This window comes from Lingula anatina, chromosome 3 (assembly GCF_051362555.1).
Source record: "Lingula anatina isolate TDL-2025a chromosome 3, LinAna3.0, whole genome shotgun sequence".
NCBI classification, from domain to species: domain Eukaryota; kingdom Metazoa; phylum Brachiopoda; class Lingulata; order Lingulida; family Lingulidae; genus Lingula; species Lingula anatina.
The window spans coordinates 7,616,476-7,642,666 of NC_141769.1; the positions used below are offsets into that span (position 1 = coordinate 7,616,476).

The 26,191-nt window shown below is 37.7% G+C and overlaps 3 protein-coding genes across 3 annotated transcripts; 1 reads left to right on the top strand and 2 right to left on the bottom strand.

Moving 5' to 3' along the window:
- Nucleotides 1–1,310: 1,310 nt before the first annotated feature.
- Nucleotides 1,311–5,891, top strand: LOC147762856 (alpha-tectorin-like). Its single transcript, XM_087007904.1, has 7 exons — nucleotides 1,311–1,560; nucleotides 1,868–2,074; nucleotides 2,453–2,698; nucleotides 3,268–3,383; nucleotides 4,169–4,297; nucleotides 4,601–4,983; nucleotides 5,248–5,891. The coding sequence occupies exons 1-7, from the start codon at nucleotides 1,311–1,313 to the stop codon at nucleotides 5,279–5,281; spliced, it is 1,365 nt and encodes a 454-aa protein (XP_086864030.1). The 3' UTR covers nucleotides 5,282–5,891.
- Nucleotides 5,698–9,392, bottom strand: LOC147762857 (uncharacterized). Its single transcript, XM_087009361.1, has 3 exons — nucleotides 8,215–9,392; nucleotides 7,633–7,824; nucleotides 5,698–6,716 (listed from the first exon to the last, which is right to left on the bottom strand). The coding sequence occupies exons 1-3, from the start codon at nucleotides 9,179–9,181 to the stop codon at nucleotides 6,463–6,465; spliced, it is 1,413 nt and encodes a 470-aa protein (XP_086865487.1). The 5' UTR covers nucleotides 9,182–9,392; the 3' UTR covers nucleotides 5,698–6,462.
- Nucleotides 9,393–14,405: 5,013 nt separating this feature from the next.
- Nucleotides 14,406–26,047, bottom strand: LOC106170339 (uncharacterized). Its single transcript, XM_013550182.2, has 10 exons — nucleotides 25,913–26,047; nucleotides 23,363–23,476; nucleotides 21,608–21,721; nucleotides 20,488–20,718; nucleotides 18,884–19,117; nucleotides 17,783–18,037; nucleotides 17,117–17,226; nucleotides 16,617–16,748; nucleotides 15,895–16,277; nucleotides 14,406–15,579 (listed from the first exon to the last, which is right to left on the bottom strand). The coding sequence occupies exons 2-10, from the start codon at nucleotides 23,457–23,459 to the stop codon at nucleotides 15,567–15,569; spliced, it is 1,569 nt and encodes a 522-aa protein (XP_013405636.2). The 5' UTR covers nucleotides 23,460–23,476; nucleotides 25,913–26,047; the 3' UTR covers nucleotides 14,406–15,566.
- Between the last annotated feature and the right edge of the window lie 144 nt (nucleotides 26,048–26,191).

Consider the following 26,191-nt stretch of genomic DNA (forward strand, 5'->3'; position numbering starts at 1 on the left):
CAACCCCACAAATGAAAATATGTGCACTATTTGTTTTGATATTTATTTTTATGATATAATATTACGTAATTTTAATTAAGTAGACATTATCTAATGCTATAAATTAACTAACACCATTTTCTACTAGAGGGACCTGTCAATAAAAGCGGCCGCTATCGGCCAAATTTCGAGCACTATATTTGTGCTTGTCTTTTAATCTTCCTTTCGATTGGGTTAATGAGGAGAAATAAACAATATTTAAACCGGTGGATATAAACGTTCGTGTTCATTTTGTTCTAGGACTCTTGGATTCACGGCGCTAAAATGAGAAACAACACGCTGAAGATGTGGTCATTGCTCCTCCTTGTTTATGTTGCCGTAGCCGATAATCATTTGACAACAGCTCGTAAAGTCCAATTTCATTTCTTTCGCTTTTTATTATTTTTTTGTCAACAAAATGTGTAATACTGTAAATAAGACAGAGTACAAAATGAAACAGATCTATGAATCATACACAAATTAAATCTACTGCATTGTATTTAAATCTAAACAACGTACATGTGTATCTATGTTATGTAGGTCCTAGTTTAGAAAGAGCTACTTTTTACTTATTCTAAGTCAAAGATCATGTTTTTTAAAATAATATAACTTCTGTTGTCCATTTCGTAATAAGGTAGCAATGTATAAAAATTAACACGTATACATGTATAGATAAATCATCAAATAATTGCGGAGATTTTGCGATCTAACATGGTATTTCTTATACTTCGTTTCAAGCCACCTGTTGCCAACTGGGCCAAGAACCGCTTATACAGACGTGTGACACCCGTGTACAAGCGCTTGGGAATAACAGCTGTGCAGACGAATACGAAACATGCTGTCAAAATTCAGGTATCATGTTGATTTTTCCTTTGTCAGAACATAAAACAATCAGAATATAAACATATATACAGACACTCTGTTCTTAGTCAACAAGTTATACCACGTACAAAACTATTTGCATATCGGCTAAATATTCGTCATCCCATTTTTTAGTTTTAAGTTTCTAGTTTGTGGGCCACTCTTGTAATAGTGTTATAAACTGATGAAGTTCGCTAGTGACGCCAACAGTGAGAAATTTAGAAGATGAAATGGGTTTACAGGTCGTACGTCTTTCAAGGATTCAAGGATAGGGTTGTCATGGTGACAAACAGAAACCATTTCTTCATTTCGAACAGAAACTTGGTGGTCTGTATTTTCAGGAGAATTAAATTTTAACAACATAAAGGTCTGGCCAGCTGTGTACGTTTTAAGGTCCTTTTAAAAAAATGTAAAATCTAATTTCAGAGATCATGTGTTGTGAGAGGGGATTCCTAGTTGATGGTTCTACTTGTGAAGATCGGGTCACTTCCGACGCCATTTCCTATTGCCTTATTGACAATACCTTTACGTCTTGCTGTGAATGCTGCGAAACTGGACAGGCCGTGGAATCGACCAACTGTTTTGAGGCATCTCTCGTGGCAGAGAACTCAGAGCTTCGATGTCCAAGAGCTAGCGTCCTAGCTTGTTGCACAGCAGATGAAAATTTACCAGTGGATTCCTGTATGTTAACTCGGTAACAGTATTTTTAAGGAAAATTAAAAATTATATCATGCTTTGTTTGGCAGTCATAAATTTCTCTTAGGATCGCAGTTTTAAATGGTGTGATATAACATAGGCGAGTTCCCCCTCTTTCTCTTAAACCAAAAAACTGTTAAGTGCTGGTTTGGCTCATTAGCTATAGCATTCGCGACGTGAGCAAAAAAAAAAAATGGATTATTTTATCTAAGAATCTGATGGTTTCAATTATTTCCCCAACACATTTATTAGGTCCAGTAAAAATTATGAATTGTGCTTATTTTTCATATAGCGACAGAAGCGGCGTATAGAACGGCGGGTCTCAACCTGGCACTGACGGGAAACTGCGGTTCGGACACCGACTCAATAACAGGAACCTACTGTGAGTGTTGCTTGTATGCGAAGCAACGGTCTGAGGAAACTTGTACTGTTCGTGTCGCTCGTATTACGGAGAACAGCAGATGTAGAACGGCTTTCGAGTCTTGTTGTGAAGACCCGGGTAGGTACTTACATGTAAATGAAATAATTTTTACCTGTATGTTGAATTGGAAAACAATAAAATTCCTATTTCCTAGATTTGATTTTTCAGCTTCTGTTTTAAAAACGGAACGAAGAAACATAAAACCATATATACAAACATATATAAAGAGAACAAATTAAGTTAGTCTGTTTTCCCCATGTTTAATACTACCCTACAGCTGCCCGGAGGCCTCATCAAGGGCGCATACAAATCAAATACAGAAAAAATGCCTGGTCAAAATTAAATCTATCGTCTATATATCTGTTGCAGCAATGGTTGGTAATTTGCTTTTGTTGACAACTCGACTATAAGATATGCCTATGAACCATTTGCTTGTTAAACAGTGTATCATTTCAGACGAATCAACACAATGCTTTTTGAAAGGGCTGTTGGGTTTTGACGAGCATCGCGATTGCGAAGTTCGAGCCCAAGCTCTAGGAGGGCTGACATCCTCATGTTCTGAAATTTTCATCGACGCTTGCTCTTGTTGTGAGCGTGGCCGAACCTTTGAACCGAATGACATATCCCCAAGCTGTGAAGAGGAGATGGCGTCTATTGAAGATGATTGGTGCCGAAGAGCCTTTCAGGCCTGTTGCAGCAATGGTAAGATTTCTTTATCTTTCTGGTTTATTTTTACTAGACCGCCTGCGTTGATCGTATAATTTCCTTGCCCTCTGTTTTCATTAGAGCCACTGTGTTGATCGTATTGTTACCTTACGCTTTTTTTTTCTGACTAGAGCGATTTTGCTGATCGTACGGCCTGTTTTTACCAGAGCGACTGTGCTGGCCTCCTAACAATCTGTTATTATTAAAGCGAACGTGTCTTGAACGTGTGGTTTTTGCCTATATTTTTCAATCAGATCCCATCATATACAATACCAGGGAATTGCAGGTGCATCATAAAAGTACAGGCATAATGACTTTCGTAGTATCTCTGTGGTGGGCCATTCAACCATACTACGAAAGTCATTATGCCAGTACTTTTAGGCTACACCTGCAATTCCCTGGTATTGTATATGGTGGGATCTGATTGAAAAAATAATGGGCGCTTTTCAAATTGTAAAAAAAATACTGAGGACCCGTCTGATATACATGTATATTCTATTCTATAATTCATTAACATGAAGGAAACGTGTTTAATAAACATAACCCCTATTTACTGAACTTCACAGCCGATGGTAGAAGCTCACAAGATGGCGACCCTCACTTCGTCACCTTTGATGGCGCTAAAATTTCTTACCAAGGACCATGCCGTTATGTGCTGACTGAAACGGATCCACGTTACTTGGTAAAAATTCGACTATTATAAACTATTATAATTTCTACAGCAGGCAGACATATCAAACTGTAATTTATCATTTTTTCTCAACAGTGTGATTTTGTTTATGAGACTAAAATCATTGCCATTGTCATCAACAAAATAGCGTTTGTGGATTGTTACCTTCTGCTAGTATTTCTATTACCTTATTTAAATATCAGTGAAGTGGAAGGTTAACAATCTCCTACAAATGAATAAAATTGCCCATGGTAGTGACTACAATTTTAATGTGGTATTACTCGACTTTGATAAAAGTGCTTAGTGAATGAATATGTGCGAAATTCAAGATATTCATTCTTGAAGAGGTCCGGCTGTTATTCCAATATTAATGAACTATATTTTTGTCTTGGCAAAACGGGAAACCACTTCTAATGTGATTAAACATGTTTCTACCTGTGATGCATGGCGCCACGACCTTGTTAACACTTCTTGGAATATTGTAGCACCATGTCACAGAGGTAAAAATACGTGCAGTCTCTTTAGAAATGAGTACCCCTTTACCACCTTAACACAAGAAACAACGAAAACCTATTTTACCGTACTTGTTTCATATCACTCAAAAGGCTGCAGGACAAGTGAGGAGAATTTTCAAAAAGCAGAAATTATGCGAATGTGAATGTAATCTTTGAAATGTAAACTATTTTGCTGCCATTGCTGACTTCGACCATACTTTGAATTGAAAATACAGTGACTTTATCATACACAACCTTAATGTAAAATGATAAACACCATTATTTCCATTTTTGCTTTCACAGGGATCCGTACCGCCCTTTACTATCACTGCAAAGAACTCTATCCACACTGACCTGGCCAGCTATCTGGATGACGTCGAAGTGACCATTGGGGAGCGCAGTCTTCTGATGAATGTCCGTGGGAACATATTCGTGAGTAAATTAACGCATTGCACTGATGTGTTCTTCTGGGACAGGCTCATTAATGAATGAAAGATATAACTATATAACCGTGACTATTTTTAATTTTGCAAACGAAAGTTGCAGTTGTGATATAACCGGCGACCGTTTGTCTGTCTTAACGGACATGTTGTCTTAGAAATGTCTCCACAATTTTTGACAAATATTTTAGGATAGGCAGATTTGTTTTGCAGATTTGTAAAAATAATAAAGCCTAATCAATTTTCTTTTTTTTTTTGTAAATTTCTAATAAAATGATTCATATATTTTGACCAGGTTGACGGTCAGCTCCAGAGTGCTTCCTTCCAAGACGGAACCTTCAAGGTACATCGTGATGTTTTACAAAACGTCCTTCCTCGCGGTCCGAAAAGGGCCCTTAGTGAACCAGCGCTTCGTCTTGAAACCAGTATCTTGGTTAACCTGACGGTAACTGTGCAGCGCCCTGACGGCAAGGGGAGATATTATCTTAACATTGAAGTGCCCAAGATGTACCGAGGAAAGCTGACTGGTCTCGGCGGGAACTTCAACGGAGATCCCATGGACGACTATAGACTGTCTGATGGTAGAGATGTCAGAAATATTTGGCCAGTAATTTTCAGAAGTCAGATGATTGCTGATAGCTGGCTTGTGAAGGACGACCCTGTCAATCTGAAAACTGGGTAAGTGCATAGTTACAGGGTAATAATTTAATCAAATTAGAATTCAACTGTTCTTTTTCTGTGGTTGTATTGTTTCACAGCCTGGTAATTCATGATCATTTGTTCTATATATACCGGGCTATCACACAATGTGATGCACCCCTTAAACTCCGATTGTACAGGGTCCAATAGTATTCAGAATATTCCTCACATAACGTATATCTTCTCGATAAAACCAACATGCACTATACACATATTTTAAGACTAAACCTTTTTTCCTTCAAGACACCCATGTACAGAAGAGGAACGATTCGCATAAAATTATGCAGAACTACCTGAATATGGACAAATGAATCACGGAGAAAACCATATACAGATGAATCTATATATGTGACTTGCTTGGTGTTTATCTCGAGCTGGGAAGTTGGTCAATATAAGCTAAAATGGAATTTTGATGCAAGGAGCAGTATTAAGGACTTGATTGGCTCGACAGAATTCTTTTAACGCATTTTAACTTCTTAAAGAATTGGGTGTTTGCGGACCGCTATGCTAACTTATAATACACAACTTGAAATCAAGTGAGCCGTTTCACGCATTCATTGTTTATTCGTTTTGCTTATAATGTTCACTTTGGCGAGGGCTTTGGTTTTATCGGTACGCAAAAAAACGTAATTGTTCTTTAAACGTAAACTGATATTTTTTAAAGACTTTTGTGGACTTTCTTTAAGTGTAGTTGAATATATTTCAATAATAGAAAATACAGCAACTTAAGCTGGATATTGAGATATTGCTATCTGAAAAGAAAATTGGACTTCTATAGGACTGAATTCTTATCTAGACATTTTCTTCAAATGTGATGATGTATCTTTACGTAACAATTAGTGGTCCAACTTGGTCTGGATATTCGGGAACCGTTAATCAAGGAACTGCGACCAGTGATATATTGCAAGACGTTTTAATTCACATTAAAATCTGAATAGATACCTGAGAACATTCCAAACAGCTATTCCCACTTAACACTTACATGTAACAAGATACCAACTGAACCTATGTGACTTGATAAAAAACATACTAGTATTGAATATTTCACTCAATGTCATTTTTTATAAAATAACCAAAGTTACTTAACCGTATCTTTCCTAATGCAGACCATGAAAATGATAAAACTCAAATTATCGATCGATATTTCCTTTTAAAAATACAGGTCGTTTTAAATGCCTGCTCAGACACCAAAAGCTTACTGCATTTATTTGATTAGAATTCATATCAGGCACCGAATTCAAGTGCAAGGATGGGGAGATTAATGATTCGTGAGTTAGATGTCGTTACTTTTTTATCGAGTAGGTGTTCGTATTACAGTTCACTAGTTAAAAGAATATCAAATATTATCTATTACAAACAATTCCCTGTTCTTACATTCCAATCTAAAAAAACATCCATGCCACACTATAAGCATTTTTAATAGTGTCAAAACATTCTCGTAACAAAAGCATCAAGTACTTATTTGTCGACTCTGTAAGCTTTCTTCTTTGCTGATTTTCTCGAAAGCCGGCTCTTAAGACCACGGCAAACGTTTGTCCATGCACGTCGAAGCTGCTTATATAACACGGGGATATCTGACACCACTACTGCTGCTCCCATTCCCACAAGTACAAAGGTTGCAAATGAGCCGGCAGTAATAAGGACGCTCAACGGTGCCTCTTTTGGTTGGCGGCGTTTCCGTGCGCTCTTAAGGTCTATTGCTGGTATAGCGCCTGGAAAAGGGGAATAATCAAAATAATTTTTTGCGGTGATAAATGAAATTCAGTGAATGTTAAAAACTAGACCACTTGTATAGGAAGGACGATTAAAACATACAATCCAATACCATGTCATTTGATAGTTTTAAAAGAAAAATTGTAAAGATGATTAATGGTCAGGTTGCCTTAGCTGCTTTTTTACATATTGCGTGGATTGGCCGTTATTTAAAGCGTTTCTTTCTCAATGGTTTTCACATCTTTGCATCCCTGCAATATGCACTCTTGATAAAAAAGGTGGGACATTGCTATGAGTCAAGAAAAGTAATGGAGAATGTCCATTCAAACGCCGTAGACCTTTAAATGATCATAATACAACTGGTGGTAACTGGTGCAAAGGGTCGGGGACAAAGAGACAAAAATTACCTCGATTCCTTTCGTCAACTACACAAGCGACAATACTTAATAACTGCAGCATGCCACGTGCATGAAGGTTCATTTTCTGACAGGGGCTAGCCCATTCAAACTATCCTATACATTTTAGTGTTGCCTCCTCTTATTTTCAATTTTTATCAATATTGAAGACTATTTAACATATGTTCTACACATGGAAATACTGTAAATACTGTCAAGTTGGCATTCCTGCTGAGTATTTTTAGATTTTAGAAATTGTGAAGAATTGTGGAATTTCGCACATTTCTGGTAGAAATCTTTTCCCTGCTCACTTCCAAAACGGATGTTCACCACAGATCAGCTAGAGTAGAACTGGTGATGAATAGTTCACTGGTTCGGAACTTTTGTCCCGATTTCACGATCTCTCTAGAATTGCAAGAACGGACTGAGAATGAAAAAGAGTCAGGTAAGAGCTTAAAATAATTAAAAAGATTAAACTAAGAACCCTGAGATTAATCAATTCGTAGTTGGTATGGAATACCTGTACATCCTGAAATGTCAAAGACAGACCATTTCCCGCCATCGAGGCATGTGGCTCTTCGCACGGTGGCGCCATCTGGGAAGAAAGTTCCGTTGTCGCAGTTGAATGCAATAGTATTGTTGCTTTCCAGCACGTCGGCTGTCATGTTCAGTGTTTCCAGAGTACTTTGTTCTGGGAGTTTGCACCTGGTCGCTACGACGATGAAAATGATGGCATCATTAATAGCATTTGTACATGTATGATGATGATAATGATGATGGCATTGTATGAATTAAAATCAACAATTGTATTGTGGACATTCATAACTTTTAATGCTCCGCAGTATGTTTTATGCTTTGTACTTTATGCAAGAATTTGTCAAAAATCATATAATTGATATTTGACACTTGAATTAAATTTTTTTAAAAAGTCCGTCCTTATTTGTGTATTTAGCAAGAAACGCCATATTCACATTCCAGGGCAAATCCTACAATGTTAAAGGAATACATGTTTGCATTTTCGAAAAAGACTTAACCAACGTCGCAAAAACGTCTTGGTTATTTTGAACACATAACATGACCTCTAATTACATAGCAAACTTACTTTGGTTAACCGTTACATCAGTTGTGGCATACCAACTGTTTTCACTTTCCTGTACACCGGAATTACCAACTATGGAGTGAGTTTGGTGAACTGCCGCTGACGAGCTTGAAGCATGAAATTCCGTTGAAGCTACAGAACTGGTGCTTGTCATTCTGCTTACACCATTCGAGGACACGGTTAAAACCCTTTCACTTTCAGACATTAAACTGGGTGTAATCTCGTTGGACCAGCCATGAATTGATTGTAAAAAACTTGGCGAAATTGGTTCATAAGATAAAGATACCGAATAAGGGTTCAAAGAGAATGTAGGTTGTGTCGTGCTTATATCGTCTGCGGTGTTGGAGTGTTGATTCCCAGCTTGCGATTCATGGTGCGTCCACGAGTCTGACGCAACGACTGTTTGGATGTGCGAAAAACCTTCTAAACCCGTTCCTGCAACAGAGTTAAGCGTATAGTCGATGGAGGTGGTGGTTAAACCGGTAAAAGAGGAGTGATCTTCCACGGCTACCAATGTGCCTTGGCTCAAGGGAAGGGTCATCTGCACGCTCTCCAGTGCGTAAGCTGTTCCACAGCATGTGTTAAGCGATGACAGGCCAGGGTCCTGGCTTCTGCTGGATGTTCCTATGGTAAAACCACTTACTAGCGATAACAGACCAGGATCTTGGCTTCCGTTGGATGTTTCTGTGGCCACACCACTTACTGGCGATGACAGACCAGAGTCTTTGCTTCCACTGGATGTTTCTGATGCCCCCTCACTTATCACCTGAGGGGTTAAGAATGATGTAAAAGAATACCGAGACTCGGGCTCAAGAGCATTCTCCGATGAACTCCCTGCGACTGATGCACTGGTCATTAGACGTAACGATGTCGTGAAGATGCCGTACAAATGTGGTTGTAAAGGTGTGGCAGAAGAATGACCGGGTGTGTCAGAAGAATCTGGACCATTCATAACAACTGTTGACGTCATGAGGCTATCATTGCTCGAAGCTGTCGCATTGCCTCCAAGTGGCTGACTTTGCTCGACATCTAGCGTGCGTGACGACACAGGCCGTGTTGGATTTTGGAAAACCGAGAAGACGTTGCCAATTGATGAGTGAGTGACCAAACTGGTGACGCTAGATGGCGCTGTTGTTGACGTCGATGAGGGATTTGAAAGTGCAGATGATGTTATTGCTGCATCTGCAAGAAAAGCGACAATTACAGTTTGTACAGCGTGATTCAATATTATAAAAGTATTTTTGGTGAGAGGAAATCGCAGTGCAATTTTATGTTTATCGATGGCTTTTTTTTCATTTTTTTTATTTACTTGGTCTCTCTAGACGCATCCGCTTTTATGCTCTTTATTTGCATAATGTGCTTGAAAGAAATCAGTTTATTCACACACACACACACACACACACACACACACACACTGCATATATATGACCTTAGTGCTGTATAATGAACAGCAGAAACGGTAAAAACATCAATATATACAACGCCTGTACATTGTCACCAGATACCGCTGGTGTATAATCTACAAAAAAGTGTTTACTGGAATTTGGTAATCTCTAACCATAGATTAGAACACCTTTTCCTTTCAATATTAATCAACTATCAGTCACTGAAAAGGTGCAATATGCTGCATTCCACAGTTTTCCAAGTTGCAAGAGTCAGTTAAGACAAGACTAGAATGAAGATTACTGGATACAAGGGGTGAGTGGGTGGTGGGGATCGCGCACTTGGACATTTCTGTTATATCGTACATGTATTTGCCGTGGCTCGAGCAAGGCGAAAAACCCATATTTATTGCATCCGTCCCCCTGCTTTTTTTCAGTGATATTCTGGGTTTAGCACTGTGGCCATTCCAACTACCTCACTGCATGTATTACATTTTCGTGTTGTGAAGCTTTTAAACATTCATGGTGTGTCAGTAACATTATTATAAAGCGGAAATCGATAAAATTCCTTTTCTATGGATAATTTGGGAAATTACATTTCCCAATGGACAAAATTATGATTTACAAACTCGTTAAAGAGTTCTTGATTAATTATCTTTACCGACAATGTGAAATTCACTGGTTCCAATAAACATTACGAGAGTGACTCAAAATTAGACAAAAGGTTCATATATCGCAATTTTGCAAAAAAAATTAAATTTTTGCAATAGAAAGGTCTAAAGCAAGTTGTAGTCCTTAAATACTAGTTACCCATAAATAAATAAATAAATAAATAAATAAATAAATAAATACAGTCGACTTGCCTCCAGTGTAAGCACATCGTTCCCATGCATCAGAGATACCTTGCTGATCAAGCTCAACGTCATAAACTTGAATGCATCCAATTTTGCCTTCAAAGTAGTTGGAGGAGCTCATGCAACAGGCGCCATCTAATCGCCTTCCAATGTGGATACCATAGGTCGTTTCAATATCGTCGTGACTCACTGTCCTTTGAGCCTCGTGTATGTCATTGACGTATAATTTGAGTGCCCTGGACGAATGGTCAAAAGTGACCGCACATTTCGTCCACTGATCTGTTGGCAGTGAACTTGTTCCAAGAGAAGTGGCATAACCTGGTGCGCCACGCGCAATGGGATAAACGCGGAACCCACTGTACTGCCAAATCATTAGGCCGTTCCGTACAGAACCTGACGGGTAATCATACTCAAATATAGGAAACCTGTTTCCAGTCGTCGGATACAAGTCCACCATGATGGTAAAACTCCTTCCGACATCTAAGGCGCCGTTATTGTTAGGTATAGTGATATAAGAACCGAGGGGAAACTGTAACGACTCCATGTCATTACCGTCCTGACCGGTGCTGAAATCTACACTACCGTGGAATTGTATGTGGTTGCTGTTTCCAGATACATCATTTGCCTGAGATACAGCGTTGATCGGCCATAAACCAACAGGGACTGGAGGCTGCGTTGTAGTACATGAGCCTAAAACTTGAAATAACTCGCTAGTATTATTTTTAATTCATACAGGTAAATTTAGTAATATGTCACCAACTTACTAGAGAGATTTAGACTCTAGGTTTCATCAGCACTGGATAGCACTATCCTATTGATACCAATATCCGCTAGATAAAATTGATATTCGGTGGACAGTTAGGCTTCGTTCACATGGAAAGTCTATTTTCTAAAAATCTATTTTCTATTCGGGGTATCTTATGATCACGGTCTGTGCCCTGAATATCCTGCGGCGTAATTACTGGCAGCGCGAGCCAGTTACTTTTACAAAGCTGAAATTAATTCTCGGCTGTGCTCGCATTCTATAAAATCTCATCCTCCGTTGCCGCATCGCTTGCCATCGGATCATGACGGTCGCACTCGTATATGTCGTGTGTATAGCTTCTTCATCTTCTTCGTCTTGTTGTTGCACAAAATCCACAAACACATTTTTCAAAGCAACCGCGACCACCATTAACTTTCTAACTTCCTACATGTACTGCGCATGCGTCAAGGTATCAGGATCTCCTCCGAGCACAGCCGAGAATTGCTTTGGAAGTAACTGGCTCGCGCTGCCAGTAATTACGCCGCGGGATATTCAGGGCACAGACCATGATCACAAGATATACCGCGAATAGAAAATAGATTTTTAGAAAATAGACTTTCCATGTGAACGAAGCCTTATTCTGTGAAAATAGTAATGTTTCACAAACTCTGGATACTTCTTTAATTTTATCTCTGATATTGGTAGCCAGTGGTTGAAAATAACTTTTATCTTCATGATAACTGTCCAGAGGATAACAATTATATCCACTGGTCTGCGGTATCTTATTGCACTGCTTTAGTGTTGATGAAACTGGGTCTTGGTGTCTCTGGCCTCATTTGACTACCTCTTCAATGGAACGTTTTAACATTAAAATGTAGGAAAGGCTTCACTGAAATACTTTTAAAGACTATACCCTCTTGCAGTCAACAAAGTTTGTCAGAAAAAAGAAAATGTTATTCAAAATAATAACATATATGGAAAATAAACGTGCTTCATAAGTTCCATTGACTCTCTCCGTTGGTTGATTTCACCTTCATTTCACTTTCTACAAATTTCTTAAAGATTTTCTAAGGATGTAAGATAAAAGCGCCCTCTGTATCTCACTGGAGATGTATACGATTTGTATTTGTTCTTATATTTTACGTGAGCCAACCACTGAACTCTAATGAAAAGATGCTCCAGGGGAACGCACAAATGTAATAAATTGTCCTTTTCGCTCACTATATACAATGAGTCTACGTTAAAATAATGTAACAACAGAGCGTCTATAAAAAAATAAAAAAAATATTTTGGAGAAAAAAGGCTCTTTAATGAGGATAAAAACTGGTTTATGTATACACACACAAGGAAAATAATTAGTGCTAAAAACACACCTGGTTGCATGAGCACCAGCAATACAGCAAATAGGGATGTGAAATTTTAGAAAACAAACGTGAGGATTCCTCATCCTTATCCTCATCTCTGTTTTGTTGTCTAAGGTACCTCACAGGATGACTTGCAAATGAAATATTCTAATCAAAACAGTCAAAAACAGTCACCGCAATGTGCTTTTCTCGATTTGCCATTTTTTACTTCTCCACACTTTGTTACGCGCGTTTTTCTTCGATTCGCAAATAGTTTGGAATCGAGTGGGTATATGTTATTAATATGTGTAGACGAAAATTTGATTAATTTTCTGTTAAGAAAAAATGACTTCCACCAAAATCTCTTTTGAAAAGATTTTAATCATTTTAATTATTTTTAATCATTAGTTTTGTCGGCCATTTCTTACCTGCAGCTTTCAGGAGTCCCAAAAAACATACACGAACGGATACCATGTTTTTAGCCACTTTCCAGTCAACGTTGAATCATAACATGTGCCAGGCTTATTGTGATGCTGTCATAGAAGAATTCACCACTGTATAGTTCCTCCCAAACCAACTTCATTGGTACTGGTACATGCTGAATTAAAATGACCACTTCTAGGTCACTGTGACATTATCAGTTATTTGATGTTATTATCTTTATTCACAGTGTCTCTCTCTTCGACAAATATTTTGGTTTATGACACGGTATACCTATGTTTGTGTAATGCATATTTATATACAATTAGGAGTATTAAGTTGCAGAGCCGAATCCAATTTCGCTCATTTCATCTGTTTGCAACGTATTATCCAATTAAGGCATATGCGCCAATTCCCAGATGGTGAAAAGAATTTCTCCACCTTGGACGTGCCACATTTTGATTTTTTAATTTGATTAACGTTATGCATTTATGGGTGGTGACACTTGCTTTCAAACCCTTTATTATTCGTCGAAAGGGAAAATCAGGATATCTAAGTGCACCACAAGCAAATAGTCTCTAGTCTCAAATTTTAATGAATGGGTAAAAACACTTGAAAATGATAGGACCCATAACAAGAGGCGCAGTTTGTTTGACAGACGCGGTTAATTCTTTACGCTGACATTGATCTGTCTACCCGATTCTTTGCTGAGAAATTATTAATCTCCACATGGGTCGAATCGCACGGTTTATTTGACCAGCGTGTTGCTTTGCTGTATCGTTAAAGGATATGACAAGCACAATGACGCAAGAAGCTATTGCAATTTTGCTTTAGGCTATGCTGATATTTGATGATTCCCTGGGAAGAATGGGAAATTTAATTGTAGTTTTTCGTTTAGTCCCATTTAACAAACTGCATTCCCATTTTGCAATTCCACGATCGGTGTGACTAGAAACGGTTAGTAAAAAATGTTACAAAACAAGAAGTCCACTTACAGAGACAGATCGAGCAATTATTAGTGAAAAGGTAATTATAAAACTGCTTTCTCCAAAGAAATTTAATTTGGAGTGAAAATCTAGTACACCCTTAGCATATCTTAATCATTTGAATATTGATGAAAATAGAATCAATTGCATGATATTAAGTTAGAATAATAAAGAAAGATATACAGACAGATAATCATATATATAAACACCGGCGGATCCAATTTCGTTGAGGGAAAGAATATTATAATCTATAGGGCACAGGAATGAAAAATTTGTTTAGTTTCAGTTGTTATACTTTCTTCTTTATTTTAACGGAGAAGAGGGTGGTGAAAAAATGCACCTCAAAACGTAAGGAAGGATTGCGTACTGGGTACCCACAAAGAATGTGAACACTGCAGTGAAAAAAAATGCCAGCACGATTGAATACCACCTGGCATCAGAAGACAAATAACAAGGCGAATAACTGTCAGCCAAATATTTTATTGTAAGAATATTTAACAACAATAATTTCTGCATATTCAAAATCAGTTCCAATGAAAATGGATTAACCCGCAACACTGATGTCGGATTTTGGCGTCACAGTTTGTCTGTACTGTGAAATTTCAAAATTTTGTCTATAAAAATTTACACAAAATTATCTTTTTTATACAAACCTGACAGCATAAATGGTATCTAAAGTACCGTTTTTGTTTTAAAATTCTAATTTTGTTATTTCTATCAAACTGTAATTCTGCATTAATCAGACCTGATGTTTTTGGCAATTTTGTCAAAAAATGTACTCCCATACCAGCTACATGATCTATTAACTGTAACAATGAAACATAGACACAATTTTCCCATCACCAGAAAATAATACTAATTCAAGAAACAATAAAGTACATGTAATGCGTATTACACTGTAACTGTAAGAAACCTGAATAGCTGTTTGGAATGCTCTCAAGTATCAATTATCAATAACCTTCTGCAATATAATACCAGCTGCAGTTCCTTGATAACGATTCAGATAATTCTACAGCAATTTGTACAGAAATGTTCCTAATATCCAGACCAAGTAAGAACAGTGATTGTTAGGTAAAGAAAAAACCATCACATTAAAAAAAACCCCATAGAATCCCCCAGATAGCAATATTTCAATATCAGTGATAATAACAATAAGTGTCATTATGATATAACAGCTTTTTAAATAGTTCACAGAATTCTTCCAATTCACTTTTCAACTAACGTTAACATCAGTTTATGAACAAAATCCAAACCCCAGGTGTAAACTTTTAGGCAGAAAAATTATCAAATGCAATGAATGCATGAAACTGTCCGCTGAGCTTCAAGTATAGTCCTTAAAGATATCATAATTGTCCGCGAGCATTTGGAAATGCTCAAAGGTGCTCAAATCCGTTCAAAGAATTTTGCCGAGTTCATACGTTATATCCCTTATACCACTGTCCTTAAACAACACCAAAGATGCATTGCAATTTTGTATTCGCGAATAATAATCAAGCATAAATGTAAACACTATCCACACAGTTCCCAAGCAGGTTATGTAGATCAAGCGGTATTGCGTTATATCCGTGTATCATAAGTCCGTATTCCGGTAGTTCTACACAAATCTAAGCGAATCATCGGACACCTCAGCACGGGTATCTGAAAGAAAAAACATATTGTGCTTGCAATATATTTATATCTTACATATTCACATGTTGATTGAGCCTATACATGGAATACGCTTACTTAAAAATCGTTTAATTTAACTGCATTGTGTTACGAGTTCTTTTGGACCATGTACTCCGAAAATCAAAGCATAAAGCTTTAATCTCAATAGATAACAACCCAGGGATTGCTATGTTATTCTAATAAGTTTAAAAATCGTCAGACTGTGACATGAAATGCTACGATACACTAGGAAGAGAACAGCTAAACTGATTTGATTCAATTATCAAACTGTAACTATGCACTTACCCAGTTTTCAGGTTGACAGGGTCGTCCTTCACGAGCCAGCTATCAGCAATCATCTGACTTCTGAAAATTTCTGGCCAAATATTCCTGACATCTCTTCCATCAGACAGTCTATAGTCGTCCATGGGATCTCCGTTGAAGTTCCCGCCGAGACCAGTCAGCTTTCCTCGGTACATCTTGGGCACTTCAATGTTAAGATAATATCTCCCCTTGCCGTCAGGGCGCTGCACAGTTACCGTCAGGTTAACTAAGATGCCGGTTTCAAGACGAAGCACTGGTTCTCCAAGGGCCCTTTTCGGACCAAAAGGAAGGACGTTGGCCAAAACGTCTCGCTTGACCTTGAACATCCCGTCTGATATGGGGGCTGTCTGAGGCTGGCCATCAACCTGTTCAAAACCCACGAAGAAAAAAAAGTAATATAACTTAAACATTAATAATTGTATACTTTCATAGCCGAAATATTTGTTCTTTGTAAGTTTCGCCCCGTACCAATTAAAGATAAGCTACATACTATTATTTAATTTCTTTACATTTATCTTGCAATTTGAATACAACCAATAGCGACTGAGTGAATGTTTGAAGGCATAAGCTATGACAGTAAGTTTTACTGGTTTAAAAATACATTAAGCAGCAAACTGCATACCAATAAATTTATTAGTTCGAATGCCAAATCGGCGCGATTATAAACCACAGGGGAAAGGAGCAGGTTTAACGTGATTACTTACAAATAATTCGCCACGAACATTCATCCTTACTCGTCGTTGACCAATGGTCATTTCGACGTCATCCAGATAGCTAGCAAGGTCAGCCTTGTGGATTGCGTTCATAGCAGTGACAGTAAAAGGTGTAAGATAACCCTGGAATTAAAGAAAAAAAGATAAAATTTTAATTTTAAATAATGTAACACTCGTGTCTTTGCTTTTACTGCTATCAACAGTGATGAGAGTCATCATGTTTTGCACAGATATTAAGAAATAAACTTTCCTTTCGTTTTGACATTCTTTTTCCATCGTAAATGCAAGAGTTTATAATCAGTCTTGTTTGGATTTCGAATGCACTCACTTCGATAACTGCAGCACTGATTCGACACAAAGGATCTCACGTCCATCATGTTTTCTCAGTAAATTGTTGCTCCTTTTGTTTTCATTTTGTCACTGCTTAGAACCTTTTATATTAATGTATCATACGGTCGTTTGTCGTAAAGACAATAACACTTGGAACTTACCGCGTAGCGGGGATCCGTTTGAGTGAGCGTGTAACGGCAAGGTCCATTGTAAGTGATCCTAGCTCCATCAAAGGTAACGAAGTGAGGGTCGCCATCTTGTGTTGAATCGGCTAAAACAATATTAAAATTCATTTTAATTTGTTACTCGACGTAAATTATAGACAAAACGACAATGAATTCATTACCTATACATGTATATTTATTAAACACAATAAACAGTTGACCAAAAAATCGCATACAGTCCCTCTTGGCTAGCTATCGAAATCTTAAGCATCAACTTGAGTCAGTATTTATACTTTACACAAATTGTGGGCGTTTAGTAAGAAAGAACGAATAAGCAGTGTAGAAATAGCGTATACCGTGCGTTTGAATACCGTATGGGTGATTAAGGTGCGTAAATGTAATTGTATCGTATGCACTGTATATCAACGCATGAGTACATTGAAATAATGTATACGTACGGTTGTAAACGTTATACTCTAATGTAAACCATTAGATGATGGAAAAGGGGAGATTGCACACGCTCAAAGTTGGGCGTATAATCGGTTTCACACACAATACTCATACGTTGCTAGATTGACAGGATCTTTAGTCGTGTGAGTTTGCCATGAAATCCTCTGTTACTGAAACCAATGCATTTTAAACAGATGCTCCACTACAACTTACATCCTGGAGACGCACATATCTCAAAAGCCCTTCTGCACCAACTATCTGTCATGGCGTCCATATGGGCTACATAAGCGCTGTGGGTGCCAATAAAAGCACGCCCTTCCTCGCAACATTCACAGGCGTCAATGAACGACTCGACAGCAGGATCAGTCTCATTAAAACCCTCCTCCACCAGTGCTTGTGCCCGGGTTGCACAGTCACGATGTTCATCACTTGAACCCAAGCCTTTGACATAGTTAATCGTTATTATGGCTGAAATGAAAACAAGAATGAAGTTTGGGAATGCGGCCGATTTTAATTGCACAGGTACGGTGTAACGGTATGCAACCGATATCTGTTAAAGCTCATGTCGATAAACTGTTACTAATAATAGCGTAGTGAAAGCTTTTGTAATATTAGTATACTCCAAAATATATATAGCGACAGAATGTACAGCTATGATGACAGCACAAACAAACAAACAAACAAACAAAAAATAAATAATTAACGGACAAACGAAATCTGTTGTATTGTCCAAAATATGCATTCAGGGGTGGTCAGGGGGGTCTTGACACCCCTCCCCCTTCGGTTTCTGGAAAAAAATCACACCACTATATTCTCCTTTTGATATGAGAATTTTGAAGATCTGAATCATAGTTCTAAACTGCACCAAATGGCGCCGTTTGCCCACCAAAACACCGAAACCCACACCAAGGGGGCAAGTGTCGTCTTCTCATCCGAGGCCTAGTCTCTCTTAAAAAACTGGACCCCCTTCAAATAATCATGGATCCGCCCCTGGAACCTACAGTACGTGCACAGTACTCTGTGGACTTAGCACTGCTAAATTATGTAATTTGCGGTGATTTCATTGGGTATATCTTTCAGTAATAATTCAAGATCAATCCCATTTTGGTTGCCCTGAGTGGTCAGATTAGGTGCAATGGCATTGTAACAAATCTATACATCATCCGTTCTAGAAGAATGAAGACTCGCGTAAAAAATGCTAAACGATATAATCTAACCATGGATTAAATGATTTGTAGTTTGAAAACGCACTTTAGATAAAATCTGCTTTGGTCTAGAATACAAGCTATTCCAACAAAACAAAAATATCCTTACGGTATTCCACACAGCATTGACTGAAGTACGTTCTACAGTCGTTATCTTCGGAAATTCTCGGTATGCGCGTCGAGCAAGGCTCTTCTGACGGTATCATTCCCAAAAGGCAACATTCACAAGCTTTTAGACTTAACGAATTCAGAATAGGCTGTATGGTGCCATCGTCGGTGCAGCTTCCGGCGTTCAATGCCTCGGTGAGTCCTGCTGTGTGAGCTGCCTCTATATCACTGGCCGCTGAAATAAATGGGAACTGGTTAAAAGAAACTTATTCTACAGATATTATATACCTGTACTTTCACCATCACCCAGTCCTTCAATTTATCAGTTAATATGCACACTTATGCACACGTACAACCGCACACTTACACTTAAAAACTAGAGGATCAGAGAGGCTCCACCTCCTCCTGGTATTGTACCACCAGCGGGAGTAGGCGCTTCAAGTAGGAAGGAAGGTATGGATGATAGCGTATTAGTTGAGGAGAAGTAGGGTTGGGTAAATATAGGGATTGGGAGAAGTAGAATAAAGGTCAAATCAAATGTAGATTAGCATGTTAAATGCGTGATTGTTTATGGAATATGCTTTTTTTACAAAACCCTGGGGAAAAGTAGGTCAGAGGTCAAATTCCAGGCCACAGTAAGATTCTTATATATGAAATTCTATCCAAGTTCAATAGTAACTATGGGTGTATCTCTGCCAGTTTTGGCGATAGGAGGGTCTGAAATTTTGTAAAATTCAGTTTATGGTGAAAAGTAAAGCAAAATTCAAATTGCCATTATATGACTTCTTATTCAAGTTCAATAATAACTATGGGTATATCTTTGTCTGTAATGGAAATGTGCGGGCTGCAAATTGAAAAGTACAATTCTTAGTGAAAAGCAGGTCAAAGGTCAAAGTTACTTGACACGACGAAGATAGGCTATAGTGAAGAGGTTAGTGTCAAGTTATCTCTGAAGCTCAGGGTGCCCCAAGTGCACCTTCTCACCATAATATGAAAGCATAGAAGTCTTGTTTTTGTTGTTTTTGAAAAGTGGTACAAACAAATCTTTCTTTGCAAAAAATTGTACACAATTTTTGGCCCCTTTGCCCTTGATATAACGATCAGAGGTCAAATTCAAGATCATATTTAAAATATGTACATAAGACTTTCAATCAGATTTCTCTAGTATTTTTCCCATAAATACTTCGGTTCAGGAGATATTTGGCATTTAATTTTCCAAAATTTTGACAAGGGTGCACTGCGACGAGCGTCACACCTAGGCCAATGCACCGACAGAACTCCAAATCTAGGGGGATCAAGTTGAGATTATATGTGGCCTAAATCCCAGAAATTGGGACGCAGGCATTTGTAGTGTAAGAAAAGAAGCGGTAACGGCGACTTGTATCCGCCGACAAGACGCGGAGCCAGCGGAAGCCGACTTAAGCCGCACGAGACGGGTCGGGACTAAAACAATGAGTATCACCAGCGCTCAGGCTGGATCAATAACGGAACATCTGTTTTGGCTTAGCTGTTGGGGGTGACAACGTTTTTGGATTTAGTCATAAACACCTTTTTTTCAATTGCTCTCCTTTTCTTTTAAATCAACCAGTATTTTTGTTCACTTACTTAAGTTTGAAGTGTCGTCCTCACAGCAAGCTAAGATGGTAGCTCTGGGGCAATCTGGATGCGCTGCAGCCTTCTCAGCACATATTCCTTGGCCAGTCTGCGCAGTCTCACAGCACTCACAACATATCGTGAAGGTATTGTTATCGGAGCAGTATGAAGGTGCCTGGGAAGAAGTTCGCGCATCACAACTAGTACTGTCAATTTTCAGTCCCATTTCGCAGCAAAGTTCCTCTGTAAGTGTTAAAAACTTGTGATAAGGTAAGACACGATACCAGTGTCTAGAGAAATCTGTAATGTGATGGTATGGTCTTCTACACAAAACAGCAGAGGAAATCCATTTGCAATTTTATAAATAAAATTTATCAAAAACATTCATACCGTTCACTTACGGCCAACCTGGACGTAGGCCTTCATCAGACTGATGTGAGTAGATGTCGACACTCACTGACCGCTAGGTGGTCAGTTATGAACATTAAGCTAATGAACATTTTTGCCCATTTGCAATTTGTTCTGATGTGGATTTTTACTAAATCTAGGTCAATCCAGTTTTTTGGGAGGCAACGTGGGGATATGGTACAAATGCTTATTATGCAGATTGGCAATTTATGGTGCTGAGTACACCACGATATTGCAACTAAACAGATTTATGTAAGTTGTTCTTGTAACATTACTACTGACTTTATTTTCCACTTAATTAATTCTAACAAATACGTAAGGCAACGCGGCTCGCAGAATTGCGGCTTGCAATTGAAAAGAAATTGAAAAAAACATACATAGCAAACATCAAATAAATAGATTTCTGAAAACCAGGCAAGATAGTAAATAGCGAATAACTACTTAATTTGGTTTTTCAACGTTTCGCTGCAGATACTCTTACATGTTGTCTAAATTGATATGTTCCCTGAGACAATATTGTATGTCCATTATGACTTATTTCACGCGATGTTTCGTATGTGGTTGTGTCAATATATATATATATATATATATATATATATCCCAACCACCCCTTTTCCCACCCACCCTAAAAACGCTGAAGTATATATATATATATATATATATATATATATATATATATATATATATATATATATATATATATATATATATATATATCACTTACCGGCACCGGTACAATGTTCCCTGTATTCATCTGCACAACTGTTATTGCCGAGAGCAGCGCCACGCATGCTACAGTGGTTTAGCAACGGTATTGCTCCCAACTCGCCGCAGTCGGCTGAATTTGAGAAAGCAGAAATGAGCGCAAACATAGAGTATCATCAGTATTGGTGACCGGGCTCATAAAATGGAGAAAACGGATGACAGCCGGTCAGCAATGACCAGTAATTGTCTTAATCCGAAACAATATCATTGGGGTAGGGGCTGTAGGAATCTATCCCACCCACACTTTTTTCCAACAACGTCATTAAAAAGGACGGCGGGCAGGGAACTAAGGAATTTTCCCTTCCCTTACAGTAATATTTTATACGCTTACCCCCCTACCCCCATCCCACCCACCCCTTCACCCACCCACCCTAAAAACGTACAAGTATATTTGAATAGACCCTACATGATTGCACAATTATGTATCATCAGTATTTCAAGACAAGCCCACACCCACACTCTCACCGCACAACTACCATATCCAAAAATGGCGTGTAAATACTATTGGTTTTGAAAACAAACTGTTTGACTTTAAAAAAATTTGAATATATTTAATTGATACGTTCCATAAATTTCATGTTTGTCTTTTCTATGCAATGCAAACTTTTGTTATGTAGTACTTTTCAATATTATTATAAAAACGATATACAAAAACATTTTCTGCAATAATGATGATTAAGTTTAGCATTATCTAATATATGACTTCTGTTTCTGTTATAAACAAAGCCCTTATATCCAACATCTTTGAATTCCACGAACCGCCAGGAATTGATAAATCCAAGGGTTCTTCGTTTAATCGTGATAAATTCTTTAAGCTCTTAATTGATTCTTATTTTTTCTCAGTCAGTTCTTACAATTTTGAGAGATCGTGCAATCTGGACAAAAGTTCTGAGTTGTTCAAAATTTTGGTCCCGAACTCCCGAAAGTAAAAAATCTTGTTTAATTCTTAACAAATCCTTGGTATATTCTTAGATATTGTAACGGATCTTGGAAACATGAAGCATTCGTCTGATCACGATTTGACTACGAGTTTGTAAAGCAGCGGTGAAGGACTTTTTATACCTGTCCTGGGGGCACAATAGTCCCTCGAAATTTCAAAAATAGTCAAGATTACATCATTAGTCGTAGGTGCATTCGGCAGATACTTAGCTTTCTCTTATCTGAATCCTAATATTCCTGAAGTATGCCTATAAGTCCAAATTTGTAACTGAATCCGGACAAGATATCTACCGGAAAGGTGCAAAATTACACGATTCCTCGCTATCTCTAAATTGTATCAATTCCTAGCTATTCGTGGAATTCATATAAGTTTGGAAACATTAGATCAAAGGGTTTTCCACTAATCGCGTTCGGTCTGAAAGCGCACGGCGACGGCGACGACAAATGCAGGTGCTGGCTATATCATCATGTACATGTTTTAGTAGTGATGAATAAATTCATTTACCCCTAGGGACCCCCCCACCGCCACTTACACTAAAATGCCAAAGGGTACATGCACCTCTTTGATGATCATTCTTGGCTTATGATGTTGCATCTTGTTCTTTGCTTGCTTGCATGTTTGCATCACTATGCTAAAATTTAGTTTAGCATTGGTATCACAATGCAAGTTCAGAGAAAAACTACATGCAGCATTTGTAAAAAAAATATATGACTTTAGATTCATTGTTGAACGGAGTAGCATTTTATGCTAAATTAAATAAAAGATTATAATTACGTGGATGCTCGGGATGTACGGCGCCAACTGCGTCAATAAGAACAAAGAGTACCAAGAGCTTTAGTACCAGTCTAATGTTGTCAGCCATTTTCGACATTCGTCGTATTTTAGTTCCTGAAAAAGATGTCGACGTGATAAAACTTGTTGATATAATACTCTGAGAAGTTGACAAATGCATGGGAGTAGATTAATGGAACTGTGCTGTTCATAATTCAAATACACCAATGCAAACAAACATACGGTTCGCATTCACGCAACTCTCATACCATAGGGAATACAGATTCACGCACATGTCAGGAGCTTATTTTTAAGACTAGACATATTTGATGAGATGGATAGAATTCGACCGATTTTAATTTTGATGAAATAAGTTTTATAAAAATATAATCATATATTTATCTTAAGTTTAAAGCCCCTTAAAATGTTCAGTAGACTTTACCTAAAAAAACAAATACAAATATATAGAAATAAAAGATTATTGAGAAGGACTACAATTCCAATACAGATTTTTGCACCTTTAATGTAGCTTTCATAAAAACGGCATATACATATATATATAAACTTCATATCATCCATTCACCATGACAGCTAGCGAAAAACAAATAAACAAAAAATTTAAACCCTCAGAGAATCAAAAATTCAAAACAATAGAGAAGCATCGGTGGAATGGTCTTCAATATGTCCACCTATTCTGAGAATCACAGGCTACAGTCAAATTAATCAACAAATCGATTAAAAACCCAAGGGTGTCCACCAGTTTGGATTTCACAGTTTTCGATATATCTGGGGAAGCCTCTCTAAACACCGTCGTCTATTATGCAACGAGCTGGAAACCATCAACGTTTTTGGGTTCAACACTGGAGCCATGTGGCTCTCACAGATGACGATGGCCTGATTATAAATTTACCGAATTATCGAGAGGGTCGAATTAAAGTTCACAGGTTTCCTGAAGAGGCTTGCTGAAGAGGCTCCAAAGGAAAAAGAGGACGTTTGGAGCAAATATTTCGGAAACCACCAACCTCCCATTTGCAAAAGGGCACCCTATTTTATTTTGCAAATTGATAATGCCCTTTCACAAAGAGCACTCACAATCGCAGATTACTTTGGTTGAAACCCCTACAACGACCATAAAGATCGCCACATATAAACACTTTATAGAATCTGTTGGGATTAATGTCTCTCCGAATAAAGGGCCCAACGAAAAAAAAGTCGAACATAATTAAACAAACCCCGACCGATGCCAACAATGCTATTCCATACCAAAACCTATCAGAAGGAATGCCACGAGAGAAAGGTACTGACGGTTGTTAGATAAAGACATCCATATGGTGGGGCGTGGCACTCATTAACAGCTGATAATTTGAAAAATATGGAAATCCAAATAAGGCTTTTAATGGTTGTTTAAAACTTATAATCAGTCATGTATTCTTGCAGTGCTCTGCCGATGAACTCACTTAAGAAACTGAATTCACAATAACACTGAAAAGATGATAAAAGCTTTTTTTTAAAATATGATTCAAGTCTTTATTTTCATTTATTACGCAGAAAAATACGTAAAGTTTGAAGTAATTGAATGTCAGCTCTGTTTTGCAGCTTAAAGTCGGGTGGTACATGCACTATAAAGGAGTGACAAAAGTAGCTAAGGTGCATTTTGAAATTATCCAAACAATTAAAAAGCAAAATTCATCGATCAGTGGTTGAAAAATAGAAGGATTTAAACTCTCGAAAACCGTTGGGAACAGTTTCATCAACAGTATACCCCTTCCCTGTAGCATAATGCTGGACACCCCGGTTCCTATAACACCACTACTCATTATGACATTAAATTAAATATCCTGAAGCTTTCTATAAAAAAATCCACAACAGAAACGCTACGTAAATTATATCTTCTGTTAAAATTTTTGTCTTGGACTTCAAAATAGGGGTAACACTGTATACCACCAACGCTCCATTAATAATGCATTGACTACTTGGCATTTTTGTGGAATCCTGAGCTCTTGAAAATATTTAGAAATGCGCCATGTTGAAAAAATGCCACGTTGCAGAGCAAAGAACCGAATGTGTCAGCTTCTTTCTCGGGTCATTTATTTTTTAGAATTCATATTAGTTTCAAAATTCCGTTGACTTCAACGAGAGTCTGTTTTATCCACCGTGAAATGATTGTAAAGAATCTTAAAAATCTTATCTAACTGAATAATTGAACTATTTATCTAAAGGGATCTTTTGCAGAAAAAAATTAACTTCACGATGAGACCTATATTACAAACACAAGGTGTCTGTATAAAATTTAAAACCCAAAATTGTCTCGTTTAAAGCGCACTTGAAAGTCTGAAACCCAAGATTGACTTGCGACAACAGTTGCAATAATTTTGAAAACATTCAAAAATATTAAAATTGCATGAACCAGGTTTTTTAATCCTTGCTTCGCGAATTTCACCACTCAAATGAATATCTTAAAAACGGATCCTACTGCACCTAAACCATTTAATATTTGGAACAGTTATAATCGTTCTGTAGCAGTTACATGGTATACATAAACAATCTGCTTACCTTTCAAGAACGAGTCTTCTTCCTCTGTTATAACGTCAATGGATAGGATTAGTTGTGGAGCTACTGTGTCGCCGACGTCGTAAGATATATCTGCGTGTAACAGGTGCGGTATTAGCGATAACAGTTAATATTCATGAAGTTATATAGGTCATATCTCTAGCCACATTTCTTTCCATATTTTTAATCAAGGGGTAAAAGGGAGGCATATTAGAAACAGTTCTTTACTTCTCGCGGGTTCAAATGTGACCAATAATCAAATATCCAGTTTTCGATATTTCA